At 38.4% G+C, this 18,864-nt stretch overlaps 1 protein-coding gene across 1 annotated transcript in view; it reads right to left on the bottom strand.

Moving 5' to 3' along the window:
• Positions 1–18,364, bottom strand: part of CBFA2T2 (CBFA2/RUNX1 partner transcriptional co-repressor 2) — a 51,236-nt gene extending 32,872 nt beyond the window's left edge. The window contains exons 1-4 of the mRNA XM_007934566.2: positions 18,232–18,364; positions 11,445–11,686; positions 3,572–3,661; positions 592–773 (exon numbers count right to left, since the gene is read on the bottom strand). Of these exons, the coding sequence (XP_007932757.1) occupies positions 592–773; positions 3,572–3,661; positions 11,445–11,686; positions 18,232–18,349 (632 nt within the window). The 5' untranslated portion in view covers positions 18,350–18,364. The remainder of the gene's footprint in view (positions 1–591; positions 774–3,571; positions 3,662–11,444; positions 11,687–18,231) is intronic.
• Between the last annotated feature and the right edge of the window lie 500 nt (positions 18,365–18,864).

Genomic DNA, 18,864 nt, shown 5'->3' with positions numbered 1-18,864 from the left:
AGAGCCTGGTGGAATCCTTGAGACTACGGCCCCTAGCTGTCCCTCAGCTCTGGAACTGAACCCACTCCTGTGGCTTCCAACCAAACAAAAGACAGGTATATGAGTTGAACATTACATAGACAGATACACTCCTTGGGGAGATCAATCATGGGAGAATAGAAAGGCTATGTACACACAGGGAGACAGCTCAGGGGGCAGGAGTACAAGGGAAGGAAGGACATAGAGAAGAGGTAACTATGGGGAGGAAGTGGGAAGAGAGCTGCTGCACTGCGGGAGACTGCAGTTCACGTCATAAGACAAAGTATATGTGAACTGCTGTATGGAAAATGAATTTGCTCTGTATACTTGCAACCAAATCACAATAAAAATTAAAACAACAACAACAAACAAACAAAACCACATGTCTGGGAGCCACTCCTAGAGATTTTAGATTTATTCTGCTGATTGATGTTGGGACAAAGCAAACTAGTTCTAGACATTTGGAGACTATACCTATCTACAACCACAGCAACCAAAGTCTCCTTCTTTCAGAAGCAAAAGAGAAGGTCAGAGTGGTTCTAGAAAAGGGTTACAAAGCTCTTCTCTGTTCACCTCTCAGGACTGGGCCTCTTCCCGTTTCCATGCACCTCCATGAGCAGCTCTGAAGAGTCAGCAGGCGACGCGATACTTGTGTTGAGCAGAAGGTGTTCGTGCTGAGCCAGGTACTGGGATGGGGTTTGCTTGGCAGCGCGAGCACAGTGCAGAAGTTCTCGCTGCAGCAGGGGCAGGTTGGCCTTGAAGAGAAGAGGCAGGGGCTGGAAGGCAGTCTGCCTGGTCACAGGGCTCTATCCTACAATTGTCAGGGCTCAGCACCTCAAAAGGCTTTCACCAACCAGATGACGCAACCAAAACCTTCTCTCCTTGTCAGTCTGATTTTCCTATGACTTTTCTGTAATTAAAGTAACATCTATTCCACTGCACTTGAGTTATTATTTGCTAACTTGTCTCTTGCCCCCAGAAGATATAAATTCCCTTAAGGAAGGGACTATGCCTTTTTGACCTTTGTGGCTTCATACAGAGTCAAAAGTTGATAAATGGTGAACATAATTTTTAAATTTATACACTTTTGAAGACTTTGGTCAGTTAGAGAATTATTATTGCATACACTGGAGTGAAAGAGCTCTGGTAAACTAGTGGTTAAGGAACTTAGCCAATAACCAAATGGTTGGTAGTTCTAATCCACCAGCCACTCCACGGGAGAAAGATAAGCAGTTTGCTTCTGTGAAGATTTACAGCCTTGGAAACCCTATGGGGCTGTTCTACTCTGTCCTATGGAGTTGCTATGAGTAGGAATCAACCTGATAGCAGTGAATTTTTTTAATGGGTTTTCATGGGAGTAGGAGGAATACACTCTTGGCTCCTCTATGGGTTACTAGCTCTGGTTTCTCTCTTCTGGATCCACACCTGTCTCTGATAGTACTACTCAAACACCCTTCCTTTCATGGCCTCCATGAGAGCTGCCATGAAATTCCAGAATAAGTGATTATTCTGGTCTGATTCCGATCATGGAGTTTTCGGAAAGGAGCAGTGGGAGTGATGGAAAGGAAGGCAACAAGCCTTAGGCCAAGCTCTGAGAGTGCGCAGGTGACCCATGGCCAGCACTGCTTCTCAGTGTGGCCCTCTAGATGGGCACTTTTCCTTATTTTGTAAAAGGAAAAAACCTAATGGGGATAAATCATAAATATAAAAAACTGTGTATCTTTAAAACTTCAGAATTTTAATTTCTCTAACTATAAAATCTACTTTCCCCATATTTCTTCTATTAAAAAAAATAAACCAACCATAAAATAAGAAACGCATTTCCCCCAAAATTTAAAAACAATTCAGGGTGAGCCAATAATAGAAGCCTTTATCCCAAGGGAAACAGATGAGCAAGTGAAAGAGAGGAGAAGTTTCTTTTTTTTTTTTGAGTAAACCAAAAAAACACAAGCTCACTGCCATCAAGTTGATTTGATTCATAGCGACTCGTCCTTGGGTTTCCAAGGTGATATCACTGCAGAAGTAGATTGCCAAATCTTCCTTCCTAGGAGTGGCTGGTAGGTTTGAACTGCCAGCCTTCTGGTTAGCAATCAAATGCCTTAGACACTAAGCTATCAGGAGAGTTTTATTACATATAAGTAGTCATCCCTTCACCAAGGGTTAATTTAGCAGGCATCATTACTAGTGACTGTTTTAAAGCAGTGATAAATTGACAAAAACTATATGCTAGCCAAAAAGCTGCCATAACAACCTACCTCATGCTGTTTTCAAAATAACAGAGATAAGAATAGGGGATTTCACTGTATGTAAAATACTTTTTCAAAGACTGTAGTCTATTCCATAACCTCAATCTTGTTCCAAGTGTAGGAATTTAATTGGAAAAAAAAACATGTTAGACCTTTATATTTGTGACACATGCCCTTTGATGACTAAAGAAACATACAAATTACTTCCTATTAACCCAACTTTCACAATCTTTCTTGATTCTGGAGTCTGGGGTAAATAATTGTCTACAGGCTCTGAAACACAGGAAGACCAATATAGAACTGGCACAGCTGTTTCAGGGCTAAAAAAGGCACCACAGCCTGTCCTGAGATGCTGCAGCTTCAATGCTGTTACAACAGAGCCACAGGGCAAGCTGTGCACCTGAGATTGGTACACTTTCCTGTGTGTGTGTGTGTGTGTGTAATGCTCTAAGTTCAAAAACAGTTTTGAAAAACTGTTATCTGTGCTTCCCACTTTTTGATGCTATTACATTTTCTTTTGCTATAAAGACATTAGACAATTAATAAAACCTGAATGAAGTCTATAGATAAAAAGAAATAGTTATTACATCAATGTTGATTTCCAAATTTGACAACTTTACTAAAGTATTTAGCTGTATCAAGTCTGTGGCTTAATCTCAAATGTTTCTACGTAAAAAAAAAATGTATGTATAGAAAGAGAATGATGATACAAATGCAGTAAAGCATTAACATCTGGATAAAGGGTATAAAGGTATTTTATTATACTCTTGCAACATTTCTGTGAACATGAAATTATTTCAAAATAAAACTTAACCAAAAAACAAAGGCATATTCAGTATAAATAGAACAGTATCATTTATCAAGTAAGCAATGTCCCTAAAAGTTACACTTAATCCCAAAGGACTTTTTAGAAAACCAAACTAGCTGGAGATTGGGAAGCCACAAACATTGCTTCCCCACAACCTCTCCTGACCTTAGAGCAAGTCCAACCTGTAAAAGCCTTGCCTTTGCTCGCCTCCTCTCAGCAAACACTTTCAGCTCAAGCCAAACCATCTCCTCTGCTAAGAGCCAAGTTCCCACCCTGAACCACCCCTCCAGCCCACTCACCTCCTACTTCCTCCCTCCAAGTGTTACCAGTGGTGTCTGTACACAGCCCACAACTCAAAGCTGAAGATTACACTCGGATCTCTTACCAGTCCAAATAAAGGTATGAAACTGTAGCTCTTCATACTATCTTACAACACAAAACAGGGATCAGTGGCAGATCCTAGAGAAAACTACATTCAGCAGTCATCTCATAGAATTACCTTGAGGAATGGAATCACAAAAGGACGAAGAGGAAAGTTTGTGGCCTCTTGGAGCTTGCAATGGAATTCTTCAATTGTCACTGTGGAGTTCTGAAAATGATAAATAACATCATTCAACATTATTCAACTTACAAAACTGGACACTGTCCCCTAACATAAATCTGATGGTGCTACACCTTTTGAACTCACAAGGAAAAGGATAACTCCAAGAACAGATTTCTCTCAAAGATTAACCAAATACTCTTTCCTTTATTAGAATGATGGAAATTTGACTTCCTTGATTATCTTCTCTGCCACCTCATATCTAAACTTTCATCTATGCCCCACAGCCTAGGCTGCAGAGGTATGTCTTTCCTTACTACCCAACAAAGAGAGGAACTCAGATCCCTGGTTTTGAGGTATTCATTCCACATCACTTCAGGGACAGGGAATCAAGCTTACAAAGTTTCCTGCTGAACAAATCCAACTCCATCCAGGATGTCAATTTGAAGACTTTTTTTTTTTTTTTTTTTGCTCAACCTCAGTTACCAAAAATTAATCTCTTTACAGGTTCTGTCTACCTTCTAACATCAGTTTCCCAAATCTTCAAAACAGGAAGTTAATACAAAAGGAACAGATGCCTTCTAGCTTCAAGTGGGCTGTGTGCTTATTAAAATAACTCCACACTTTCAATTGGTCTCTGTCTCTGTTTTTAAGATTTTTACTTTGTGTTTACTTTGAATATCATGTGTCTTGGTATGAATTTTGCTTAGGATCTATTCTGCTTAAGGTTCGTTTAGCTTCTTGAAACTGTAGGTTTAGATCTTTTGTCAAATTCTGGAAAATTTTATTCACTATTTCATTGCATAGTTTCTCGAGGCCACCTTATTCTGCCTCTCTTACTGATCTTTTGTTACAGACCTTCAAGTTCCTCAGGCTGTGTTCATTTTTCAGTCTACTTCCTCTATGTTGTGCTGACTGGGTAATTGCTAACTTCAAGTTCACTGATTCTTTCCTCTATTCTCTCCATTCTGCTGTTAAGTCCATCACTGAGTTTTTTCATTCCATTTTATTTTTCAGCTCTAAAATTTCCATTTGGTTCTTCTTTATTGCTTCTTATTATTTACTGAGCCTTTGTTATTTTTTTTTCATTTATGTTTATAACTGTTTATCAAAGCATGTTTATGGTGGCTGTTTTAAAATCCTTGTTAGATATTTCCTACATCTGTGTCTTCTCAAGCACAGATTTTCCTGGTTCTTGGTATGACAAGTGATTTTCCATTGTATTCTGAACACTTTGGATTCTGTGCTCTAAGACTCTGAATCGTATCTCAATCTTGTTTAAGGAAGTCTCCTTGGACACTGTGCCAGTGGAGGAAGAGCAGCTGGAGGGGCGAATGCCTCTGATGCTGTCAGATGGGGATATAAGTCCAGATTCCCCACTCGGCCTCTGATAGTCAACCCCTGCCACTAGAAGGGGGAAGAGGGCCTCGTTACTGCTCCACAATTAGCTTCCACTGACACAGTTCCCCAGGAGGGTGGGGGAAAGGAAGAGAGGGAGGTAGCTGGGAAAGGGTAAAGTCTAGGATTCCCACTGGGCCTTTGCTGGCAGGTGGAGGGTGAGGCAACAGTTGTGCTCAAAGGCCGTGGGTTGATTATTGTCTACAAGTATCTGCCTGGGCTGTCTGTACTTTTCTGACCCTATGGCTGGAAAGGAGGCTTTAAAAAAAAAAAAAATCTGTGCCCATTGGTGCTTCCAGCTCCTAGTCTGGAATGTGAGGAAAAAAGAACACTTAAGGAAGTCACTATTATGGAGTTCCTCAGGTTCCAAGTTCTTTCCTCTCTTATTAGCCAATCTGCTTTCCTCGCCCACCTTTCAGAGCCTTAGTTTGTTTTAGATGTGTCTGCGTTTTTTTGCTGTATTTTAGCAGGAGGAACAGGGGGACGTGGGTCTACTTAAATCATCGTATTTGATTTTTAATAACTACACATCGTATTTCATTAAACAGATACTGCAATTTACTCAGTCTTTTATAGAACATGCTAAGGAGATCTGGTGGTGTAGTGATTAAGGCATTTGGCGGCTAACCAAAAGGTTGGCAGTTTGAACCACCAGCTGCTTCACAGGAGAAAGATGAGGCAGTCTGCTTCTGTAAAGATTTATAGCCTTGGAAACCCTATGAGCAGTCCTACTCTGCCCTATAGGGTCTCTATGAATCAGAACTGACTTAATGGCAGTGGGTTTTATAGAACATTCAGCGGGCTTCAGTTTTTTTTTCTTTTTGTTTTTCGGGGAGGTACTATAAATAATGTCAAACTGATTATCTTGGTCCATACTTTTTATTATTTCCTTAGAATAAATTCCTGGTAGTGAATCTGGTGAGTCAAAGAGACTACCTAGTATAAGGTACTTGAAACACTGCCAAATTACCCTCCAGAACGTCCATTCCTCTAAGTAAGTGGAGTCAAAAATCATTTACCTTGAAAAGGAAATTGAACATGCTTGCTTTCCAGTGTAAGTAGGGACTACTTGCACTTTACCTCTTGTATGTCAGAAGCACAGAATGTGGTTATCTGACATAAACTCCACTTTCTTACCTGTGTTTTAAACTCCACTTTCTTACCTGTGTTTTTGAATTAGCTAATGAAAGTTTCCATCCCCTGGAAAAACTGTTCCATTTATAAATGCCTGACAAAATCTTGACCATTCTTTACAGAAAAAATGGAAAGGATTTCTTGACAAAAAAACTTTAAAACAATAAAAATATTAATTCTTCTCCTATTAGATAAAATTTTCAACAAGATGGTAGTAAAACAATAACAAGACAGAGTGGCAAGCTTAAATTCAACACATGTAAGACAAGCATTTGATCAATAATAAAGCCAGTTTATTTACCACTCTCCAATTCTTTTTTTTTTTTTTTATTTCCTAGGCTAGAACTTGCAGGATATTACAATGAATGGAAGACAAGATAGTGGACGTCTAGATGTGTTGCTCCTAATCTCAGATGGAAAGCATTCAAATTTCACCATTAAGCATGAGACTGGCTGTAGGTTTTTTTTTTGTTTGTTTGTTTTTTGGGGGGTATCCTTTATAAAATTTAAGAAGGTTTTCTACCAGCATTAGTTCGCTAAGTTCTTTCTTTCTTTTTAAAATAGTAAATAGGTATTAAACTTAACAAACATTTTTTCCCCTGTATCTTCCCCAAATCTACTACTAGTTTCAGTATCAATCGAGATTAAACTCCAGCAAAAACAAAAACAAAAACAAAAAAACAAACCAACCAAACTCACTGCTGTCGAATCGGATTCGACTCATAGCGACCCCCCCTTGGGTTTCTGAGGTGGCATCATTACAGAAGTAGATTGCCCAACCTTCCTTTTGAGGAGTGGCTGGTGGGTTTGAACCGCCAGCCTTCTGGTAGCAGTCAAGTGCCTTAGGCATTATGCTACCAGAGCTCCCAGAGGTGAGAGTATAAATTGGTGTAACAATTGGGAAAACTGTATGGCATTATATGATAAAGTTGTACATATGAGTACCCTCTGAAACCACAGTCATGTACAAGAACGTCCACAGCAACATTATTTGTAATGGTCCCTATGGAAAAAGGCCAGTGTGCAAGGTTGAGTTTTTGGCTCGTGTCCCTACACCTATATAAAACCATTTCTACTCAAAATGATAAAAAAAGACCAAGCTAACAGGGTGGATAGGAGCTCTGGTAGCCTACTGCCTAAGGCACTTGACTGCTAACCAGAAGGCTGGCAGTTCAAACCCACAAGCCACTTCTCGGAAGGAAGGCTGGGGAATCTACTTCCGTAGTGATATTGCCTCGGAAACCCAAGGAGGGGTTGCTATGATTCGGGGCCGACTCGACAGCACATAACAACAACAAACTGGTTGGATGGAACTCTGGTTGCATAGTGGTTAGAGCACTGATCTGCTAACGAAAAGGCTGTCGGTTCAAACCCACCAAAGCTGCTGCTCTGTGGGAGAAAAACTAGACAATCTGCTTTTATAAAGATTTATAGCCTTGGAAACCCAACGGAGCACTTCTACTCTTTCCTAAAGGGTGGGTATGGTCAGAATCAACTCAATGGTAAGGGTTAGGAGTGAAGGAAGAACGGAAACAAGAAAAACAGGAAGAAAGTGGGAGCACTGATGTTACACTGAGGGCATTTCAATCAATGACATGAAATAAAACGTGTGAATTATTGAATGGAAAATGGATTTTTTCTGTAAACTTTCACCCAAATCACAATAAAAAGTTCAGAAAAAGTCCAAAAAACTGTCCCTAAGGGTGGTTCACTATGCCTAGACAGTTTGTGCAAACAGTACAGTTTATGCTGAACCATAGTTTTCCTCCTGGGGAGCTGGAATTTTGGTATGTGCTAGGCCAAGAGAGCCTATTTGACCACCCCCAATAAAAAAGCTTTCAACACTGAGTCTAATTAATGTGCCTCCCTGAGCAGAAACATCACACATACTGCTGTACACTTCACTGGTGGTGAAAAGTGCATGCATCTACTGCATAACCAATGACGAGAGGAAAGAGTAGAATAAAGTGGAACACATGGATTGTTCCAGATGCCGTCTGTATTACTTTCCTTTATAATCTAGCTGTGTGTCCTTACTGTGCCCCTACAGTAAATCTTAGTGATGAGTACAACTGTATTCAAAGTCTTGTGAATCCTAGTAAATCTGTGAACACGGGGATGGTATTGAGGACTCATGAGACAGCCCCCATTTAACAACTTAAATGTCTACCAACAGCAAAAGAAAAAATTGTTGTATAATCCTACAATAAAACACTACACAGAATGATAATGAACAACTTACAAAACAAGGACTGACTCTCATATATGAAGAAACAGTAATTTATTGTCATTTGCCTTGCATACAAGTTGTTTCTCCATATTAGACTAAAAAATCTCTTAGGGCAGCAGTTCTTAAACTTTCTGGTGTCAAAATAGTTTATATGGGTTATATCTATCTGTGGTAGTTCAGTTTGTGTGTCAACTTGGCCGGGCCTGGTTAAATGGTTGGGCAGCTGGATGCAGTATTCCCCATGATAAGACTGGTAATCAGCTCCATGGTGGAATCTACTGTGAGTAGCTGAGTAGCTGCCTTAGGGATGTGGTCTGTTTCCTGTATATAAGGAGAAGCCTTGGGGAACCGTCTCTAGCTTATGGCACACTTGAACCCTGCATGTAGCTATGTCATTGTTCAGCAGCCTGCTATGCTCTGCCGACCTTGGGACTTTCAACAGACTTGAATTAATGGCCTGCCATGTCGTTTGGTAACATTGAGACTGTGTCTTTTTACTTGTCAACCTTGGGTTTGTCAGACTCAGCAGCCAGAAGCTGAGTGAAGAAAAGCCTCCAGCTTCAGAGGGCTGGGAGCAGGAGGCAGAGCTACAACCCAAAATTGAGGGGCTTTCACCCAGCCCCTAGAGCCTGGCACTTTGAATTTGGACTTAAAGCCTCCAAATTGTAAGAATAAACTGTTTGTTAAAGCTATCCCATGTGTTTCAGAGCAGCACTAGGTAACCAGAATACTATCAATATTCACTAAGTGACAAATTGAAAGTGAAAGCTTTTAAAAAATATTAATCCATTTCAAAATAACCCACTACATATTAACATTAGTGATATGTGCTATGAAAAATAACTATCTTCTAAAAGGAAAAAATGCAGTAAGAAGAATGGTACTGTTGTGGAATTTTGTAAATCTCCCCAAACACCTAGCTTAACAGATGACAACTGGATTCCCAAATTAGTTTCTGCATTTCATCTGCTGCAATATCAATATGTCATGTAGCCTGTGGAAGATTCTTCTATATAAATTCATGCAAGAGCTGCACTACGAAAGGGGAAAGGTAGGCAAATCACTAACTACATGACTAGGATCAGCATGAATCCAATTCCTACATGAAAACAGATCTAGGCCTCACCTTCCCACATCTCCATACCTTGTTGCCAGCCACTTCTGTGGCAAAAACTCCCAGACTCTAACCACTCATGTGTTAGATGAGATCCCATCCCACTAAAACGAGCCACCTCAAAACATCTCTGGCTACCTGAGGCCAGGTCATCAGCAAGTAGCTGGAGGCTTGAAAGACTGCCCAACTCCATATGCTTCAGACCAGCTGGCTCTCTGTTGCGCTCTGTCTCTAGTCCCCTGGGACTCAGTTATAAGTTAGGTCAACTGCCAGTGCAGCCCTTTTCTATCACCAAACCACAAAGAGCTGGCTGTCCACAGTCAACTCTGTAGAGCCAGGCCCTACTGGCTCATTGACCCCAAGGGTAAATGAAATCTACATAGGGGCTCACAAAATTCATGGAGACAATTACCTATCCTTACAGTTACCCATTTATTATATAACCAGAAATAACACAATCCAAGAGACACATCAAGCAAGATCTGGAAGAGGTCCCAGCATGAATATTCCATTGTTCCCTATCCTCCACCTCTTGTTGGAAGCCTCCAAAAGAGTTCCAGTGTCCAGAGTCTCCTAGTCATGGGAACTTAAATGATTATGCATGACTGGGGCCTTAATGAATAGTTATGATCAATCCAATCAATGAATATACATGACTATATCATGACCATCCCCCCCACCCTTCCTCTTAAGTTAGTGAGGTGTGGGCCTGTTTAACCGTTACTTGTTTGGCTATTTTAGAAAGATAAAGAACACTAATTGCTTGGACTATTTTCAGAAACCAGATATAAAAGGCTAAACTTAGTCCTTTGTCCCACAGCTCAACAGAGAATAGGAGTGAAAAGACAATTTAACACCTAAATATGATGATGAAAATAAGACTCTTGAAAAAACCGACAAGCCTCTGCATGACACTTGCGGAATTGCTAGTTTAAGGTTTGGTACTATGATATATCTTTTAATTACTCATAGAAGCTAACATGAAGGAGTACAGAGTGGTTTTACTAGAGGGCAGACAGAATTCCACTTATAAACACTGAAAACTGGCAGTACTTCACTTTATAAAATGCTAAGTGTGAAATCCACCCAGCTGTCAATGTCAGAAAATCACCCCCTATACCACAGGTTCAACACACAGTGAAAATTTTATGTAGGAAGAGCTGAGAAGAGTGATCCCTTTAGACACTACATCTATTCCTCACTATCTCATTATATGACAGTTCACAATTACAACTATAGTAAAAATCTATTATCTGACTATTTTGCACTAAATAAAGCATGGCTGTCAGTAAACAACGCAGAGATGTGAAGTAAGGGAACAGTGGATATGATGGGTTAGGTTATGTTGTCACCTTGGCTGGGCTATGATTCTCAGTGGTTTGGCAATTATGTAATGATGTAGTCCTCTTCCATTTTGAGATCTGATGTGGTCATTCTCCATTTTTGCATAACACTGATTTAGATGTAATGACCTGGCATATGGAACTCCATCATGTCGATAAGGGAAGAGTGGCTATATTTATTTACACCATGAACATTATAATTTTATAAATTATTATTGTGAAAATTAAACTTACTACATCTCTTTCCTCTTTCATTTGGAAACAGTGCACCAGGCACTGAATGTATTTAAAAAAAAAAAAAAAAAAACTTGGATTAGGTGAGCTAAAAAGTGGGTCTGTTGGAAACTCAATTTTAAGACAAATTCAAAGCTGCTTATCAGAATTAAATCAATACCATAAGAAAGAGTAAACACTGAAGATTTTATATATTCGTTTGATAGACATTGTTACCATGAAATCCACAATCCAACAGTTCTGAACAGTAACTAGTGTATAGAATGTGACACATTACTGTAGGTTTGGGAATGAAAGAAATATCAACAATTTCTTTGCCAGCACTGGTTCTGAGCCACATATTTGGGCAGCTGTTGAGGACCGTGTTGCTGTACTTACCACCAGTGCTAGAACAAGAGTCCGCACCTTCTCCCCAATCTCAGGTGAGATGTCATTGCCAAACTGCTGGAGTGTGGTGAGAAAGCGCTTCAACTTGCTGAGCTGCCGAGCGCCACAAGTGGCTGGCAACTGCTGATTTGTTAGTGCAGATGACGTGGAAGAGGCAGGACCATTGCTGAACCTTTGTGGTGGAGATGGGGCACCATTTAGGGTAGGAGGAGAATGGTTGATTCCATTGCTTACTAAAAGAAAGCCAAAACAAAAGACTCAGTTTAAGTGTAAAACACAAGGATCTTTGTATATTTCTTGTTTGCTTTCTTGCTTATGCCTTCAAATTTTGTAATGTACATGTTAAAAGATTAAACAATAAATTTTCAAAATATAAAAATCATTTGAAATATTTGAATAAATGAATGAAAATATTAAACAAAACTTGGTTTCTGACCCCAAGAAGACTGCTACAGAGTGAGGCAGAGTCAGGTAAAAAATGACAACAGAATAACATACAGATTTTATTACACAAGTGTGCACAGAGTGTTACCAGAGCACAGAGAAGGGCATCTAACTCTACAGATGTCATGGGCAGCAGTTTTAAAGTTTTAAAGACTTCCTTCAACAGGTACTACTTGAGATGAGTCTGAGTGATGACATCTTTTCAATATTAATGGCCATTTTTTCCAATGTCTAAGTAATAATTTAATTAAATTACCAAATAACTGGAAATCATTAGTATTAAAATACTTTTTAAATCTCTTCAAATTATACAAATGTTCATCCCTGAATATATATACACATATAATTTTAATCTTAATGTGATAAATATTTCTAACAATAAGGTTGCCATTTTAACCACTGCTAAGTATACAGCTCATTTACACCCATTACCTTCATATGCTCACCACTACCACCATCATTCATTCCCAAAAGTTTCCATCACTGCAAAAAGGAACTTCATGTTCTTTCACCAGAACCTCCCAATTCCCCTCCCACCTTCCCATTAATAAATCATCACTAAACTTCCGTCTCTATATATTTGTCCATTCTAGACATTCATGTAAGTGGGATCATACAATGTTTGTCCTTCTGTGTCTACCTTTATTTCCATCATGTTCATTTTTTACATCACATCTCCTTCCCAGTGTTAAGTTCTCAAGAAGGTAGCATGTGAACAGAAAATTAGAAAACAGAGACTTGTCCTAATTTGAGGAATATTTTTCCCTAGACTATAGGTTTAATGACCTATTCCTGGATAATATATACCTCTTTAAAAAAAAATTGTGGTAAAAGCAATGAAACAAAATTTTATAATTTGTACCATTTTGAAATGTATAACTCATTGACAATAATTATCCTCAACATGCTGTGCAAACCATCACCACTATCTACTTGTCAAAGTTTTTCATCATCCCAAACAGAAACTCAGTAGTCTTACCAACAACTCCTCTTTTTCCCTTCGTCCTGGGCCCAATGGCACAATTATCTCTTTGACCATTTTCAGAATACTCATGTCCATCAGAATCAGTTACTTCTTGTTTTGACAGTGCTAGGCTAATATTGTCAAAATCTTATTCACTAAATAAAGCATCTTCTAGACTCCATATAAGTTCTGGTAGCACAGTGAGTAAACGATTTGGCTGCTAACCAGAAGGTTAGTGGTTCAAAACCACCAGTTGCTCCATGGGAGAAAGAGGAGGCAATGTACTTCCATAAAGATTTACAGCCTTGGAAACCAAAATGAGGTTGCCGTGAGTTAGGGTTTTCCTCTTTTTTATTGACCCTCTATGTTACCAATCATGATGTTCTTTTCCAGGGACTAATCCTTCCTGATAACATATACAAAGTTTGTGAGACAGAGCCTCACCATCCTCAATACCAAGGAGCATTCTGGCTATATTTCATCTAAGACAGATTTATTCATTCTTTGGAAGTCCATGGGATATTCAAACCTCTTCAACAACACTTAATTCAAATATACCAATCCTTCACTCTTCCTTATTCATCATCTAGTTTTCACATGCATAGAAAATAACTAGAAATAATGTTACTTGAGTCTAGGACATCTCAGTCCTCAATGTGGTATGTTTGCTCTTTAACACTTTAAAAAGATCTTTTGCATAAGATTTTCCCAATGCAAGACACTGTGTGATTTCATGAGCATTGATTGTTGATCCAAATAAAATAAAATCCTTGACAACTTCAATCATTTCTCAGTTCATCATGATGTTACTTATAGGTTCAGTTGTGAAGATTTTTGTTTTCTTTATGTTCAGGTGTAATGCATAGTGAAAGCTATAGTCTTTGGTCTTCCTAAGTAAGTGCTTCAAGTCTTCTTTGTTTTTACCATACAAGGCTGTGTTAACTGCATATTGCAGGTTGTTAATGAGTCTTTTCCCAATCCTGAAGCTATATTCTTCTTCATATAGTTCAGCTTTTTGGATTATTTGCTCAGCACACAGACTGTCTATTGTTTGGCTGGAAGCCACAGAACTAAGTTCAATTCCAGACCTGAAGGGTAACTAGGGGCCATAGTCTCAGGGGTCTCACCAGGCTCTATCAGATCAGCAAACCTGGTCTTTTTTTTTTTTTTTTTTTTAAATGATTTTGAATTTTGTTCCACATTGTTCTCCCACTCTATCCAGGATCTCCTACACTGAACCTCCTCCGAGTGGCTGACAGTGGCAACCAACGATGCATCATCAAGTTCTTCTGGTCTTGTAGTCATACAGGCTGAGGATCACATGGTCTGCTAGTCCCTTGGACTAATTATTTCCATGTGTCTTTTGTTTTCTTCATTATTCTTTGCTCTGGATAAGGAGAGACCCATCATTACATTTAGATGGCCACTTGGTCTTGGAACATTCTATCAAGTGATCTCTGGTATTGTTGCTATCACCAAAACCATATTTTCTAACTATCGACCCTTCTGCATTTCCAACTTCTGCATTCCAATCATCAATAATTATCAATGCATTTTGACTGTATGTTTGATCCATTTCTGACCACAGAAGTTGGTGAAAGTCTTTAATTTCTTCATCTTCGGCACTAGTGGTTAGTGCATAAATTTGAATAACAATTATATTAACTGGTCTTTGAAGGAGTATGGATATTATCCTATCACTGTCAGTGTTATTACTTCAGGATAGATCTTGAAATGTTTTTTGGCAATGAATGTGACACCATTCCTCTTCTATTTGTCATTCTCAGTAGAATAGATCATGTGATCATCCGACTGGAAATGGCAAATACAAGTCCACTTCAGCTCACTAAAGCTTAGGATATCAATCTTTATACATTCCATTTCATTTTTGATGATTTTCAATTTCCTAGATTCATGTTCTGTACTTTACACATTCCTATTATAAAGGATCTTTCCAGCTGCTACTTCTCATTCGGAATCATGCACATCAGCATAAAAAGGTCTTGAATGCTTTACTCCAATCCATGTCATGAAAACCGTCTCTACTTTGAAGAGGGAGCTCTTTCCTAGTTGTATTCTGAGTGCCTTCCAACCTGAGGGGCTCATCTTCTGGCACTATACAGACTACATTCCACTATTCACAAGGTTTTACTGACCCTCTATGTCACTAGCCAATTTTTTTTATCAGTAAATCGCCAGGCCCTCCTTCCTAGTCCGTTTTAGTATAGAAACACTGCTGAAACCATGGGTGACACTGCTGTTCTTTGAAACACCAGTGATGTGATAATCTGACAGACGAGTGGTGGCAAATTACATGTAATTGATTATACTCTTCTTATATTCCCAGTAATAAATGTTTCTTGGTAGTTCTAATTTGAAATACAACCATAGAGCTTAGTTCTTTATGGCAGAAAATAATAACCTCCTTCTTCATTTAACATTAAAATTACCTCACCTGTAAGTGTCAAAAGATTTTCACTTAAACGTAACACATCTTGGAACTCTAAAAAGGTGAAACTATCTAAAAACATAAGAAACAATTTAAGACTTACATAAGCAAAGTTAAAAGGGCTCACTCATTCAATTTTTAATTAGCTTAGAAAACTGCCATTTACTTGTATTTTTCCTGATGCAAATTTACTGACCATTAAAAATCTTCCAATTCCTTTCTATTTTCTGTAAGCCAGTCATGGTCAGTTGACCATCACTGTTCCCTCTTCTTTGACTGATGTCTGTTCAAATTTGACCTTGCAAACTCTTCTTCGCCCTATACAGTTCAGGTATTACCTGTATTAGGGTAAACCCTAGTAGCTTTAATAACTCTTCTCAGTGCTGGCTATGTATACTAAAAATGCTTCCACTATCTTCATTTATTTCTTTCTATATTTGCACTGCCTTAATAAAACAGACCATGCACTACTTGGTAAACACTATCTTACATATCTACTTCGACTTTGTTCATTACCTAGCGAAGAGTAAGTGTTAAAAAAAAATGTTGTTGAATGATTCACTGTAGAAAAGAATAATAGGCTAGGGAAAAAGATTGAATTCTCTTCTGCGTCTTCCACTAAGAGATCACTAAAGCTACTGGAAAGGAAAGCTCAACACTCCATCTCAGCAATCTAGAAAATTAGTTGCAATGGTCTGCCATTTCTTTATTTTCACAAAGAAGGTCAACTGTCATTGAAAGCTGCTCTTTTAAAGCAACCCATAAAAATAATATATTGCTGTATTTTAGCCACGCTGATGCTCAGATGGGATTTTCACAGCTTCTTTAGTAAAAGCACTGGACCATATATTCTGAAGTAAAAGATATCTACCCAAAGTGGCCGACTACAGACGTAAAAAGGTAAAGATTTAGATATGTATAACCTATTATATGTACCCTGAAATCTGAATGATATAGCCTGGGTTAGATTAAATCTCTTTTATTTCAAGATAGTACCAATCCCTAAGACTGTTTAATATTGAGATAGAAAATTTGCCTTTTAAAATGATAAACTTTTAAGCAAGGATAGTATGGTAGAGAGCAAAGTGCACACAATATGAAGACGTACAGACCTAGATCTAACTCCCTGCCAGCAATGCTTTCACCAGGAAAGCAAAGATACCGACATGTACATTATAAAAGTTTGTATGGTGGAGTGTAAATAAGAAAATGTATATAGCACTTAGTGCCCTGACTACTGTGTGAACACTCCACAAACAGCAAGGGTCTTTTCTGCTTTATGAATAAAGTACCTATAAGACAGCCAAGTGAATGGGGAGAAAGGTGGAGAGTGTCAGGAAGGAAGGAATGGAAAGACAGAAAAATTCAAATTAAAAAAATATATATTAACTCAAATAGCAACTAATCACAACACACAACAGACACACACATACCCATATATGTGTGTGTGTATGTGTGTGTATATATTTCTTTAAATTATATACATAGGATTGATATTCCTGAGTTATAGATAGGTGCATGTTCAGCTTTAGTACAGAAAATGAGTTTTCCAAAGTGGTTGTACCAAATTATCACCAAATTATTTAATGGCTAATTTAATATTCTCATCTATAAGAGTCTTAGGAGCTCTGGTGGTACAGTGCTTAAGGCATTTGACTGCTAACCAGAAGGCAGGTGGTTCAAATTCACCAGCCAACCCGCGAAAGGAAGATGAGGTAATCTACTTCCGTAAAGATATATCACCTTGGAAATCCAATGGGGGTTGCTTTGAGTCAGAATCCACTCAACTGAAGTGGGTATAGAGTCTTACCGTGTATATATATATTCTAAAGAAGTAAGAGGCAGGATATGAATAGATATACGCACATGTTCATGTTCATATCGCAGCACTATTCATAGCAAGAGATGGAAAGAACCTAAGTGCATATCAACAGAGGAATGGATAAACAAACTGTGATATATACATACAATAGAATACTATGCAACCCTAAAGAATAATGTAGAATCTGCAAAACACCACATAATGTGGATGAACTTGGAAGACATTATGTTGAGTGGAGTAAGTCAATCACAGAAGGACAAATCCTGTATTAATCCATTATTGGAAAAAGTCAAGGAAGGTTTACACATAGAAGGAAATGTTCTTTGTTAGTTACCAGGGATGGAAGGGAAAATTTTTAGATAGGTTAGAAAAAAGAGAAATATATATATATAAACCAAAGATTAGTGGTTATCAGGAGTAGAAGGGAAGGGGAAAGGAGAAGCTTTTGTTTGGGTAGCATTGAGTTTATGCTAACAGGTGGTAGAATATTTTGGAAAAGGACAGTAATAATTGTGGGACAACAAGAAAAATGTAAATGTCTCTGAGCTGTAAATGTGGTAAGCTGGCAAATGTCTTATGTACGTTTTACCACAATAAAAGTTAAAAAAAAAAAGAAGTCTTACCATTAAAGCGCTATTACATTTTCAATAGTGCTGTAATTTTATGAAAAATACTTTGAATCTTACAAATCAATATTATCTAAATTTATTATTTTAGAGCCAAAGAAATGAAAATTGCTACTTAACAGACTAAGAGTATGAAAACAGAATATTTACAACACTAAATTTCCAAGCCCCTAAATTAGCTAAGTATTATTATATCCCCACAGAGAAAAAGCACTTTATAAAAGAAACAACCAGGTGTATATGTATGTATGTATATGTGTGTATGTATGTATGTATGTATATGTGTGTATGTATGTATGTATGTATATGTATGTGTATATGTGTGTGTGTATACATCCATATATATAGATATATATATAAATAAAATAGAATTTTGAAAATGTTAAATAACATGTGTAAGACTCAATACTGGCCAGTCACTCAGATCCTAATGTCACTCAGAACCACAAACACAAGTAATGAAGGGGTCTCACATGCTGTTGGAGTAAATGACACTGGTCTCGGTCCTCCGGGATTTATTGGTGGGAGGGGTGGCATAGTGGGAGGTGAGGATCTTGACTGTATTTTCACTTCCACAGGCGATCCAGGCATTGCTGGCACCCTTTTCTCAGGAGCAACTGTAGAGAATAAAAAACAGAAGACAGAATTTTCTGTAATAAAAACAGTGACAAATTATGGGACACTTAAATATTTTTCTGACAGGACCAAGAAGTTAAGAAGATGGTTAGTGTAGTGCACCACATGGTGGCCCCCAAAGACACATACGCAAATCCTAATCCCCGGGACCTGTCAGTGTGATAGGAAAAAAGGGTCTTATTTGGAAAAAAGGGTCTGTAGATGTAACTAAGAAATCATCCTGGATTATCTGGGTGGGCCCTAAATCTAATGACAAGTATCCTTATTGGAGAGAGGCAAAGACAGGGGAAAAGACACAGACATACAGACGCAAACACAGACAAGGTGACTGGAACACGGAACAGAGAGAAATGCAGCCACAAGCCAAGGAATGCCAATAACTACCAGAAGCTGCTGTTGTCAGCTACCTAGTCCATTCCAACTTTGGCTAGAAAAGGCAAAGTGAAAAGAGAAAAGTGGCCTTGCAGAAC

Source organism: Orycteropus afer, unplaced genomic scaffold (assembly GCF_000298275.1).
Source record: "Orycteropus afer afer isolate SDZICR_OR568_19922 unplaced genomic scaffold, OryAfe1.0 scaffold00020, whole genome shotgun sequence".
In the NCBI taxonomy this organism is placed as follows: Eukaryota; Metazoa; Chordata; class Mammalia; order Tubulidentata; family Orycteropodidae; genus Orycteropus; species Orycteropus afer.
This window is presented reverse-complemented; position numbering and strand designations above follow the sequence as displayed.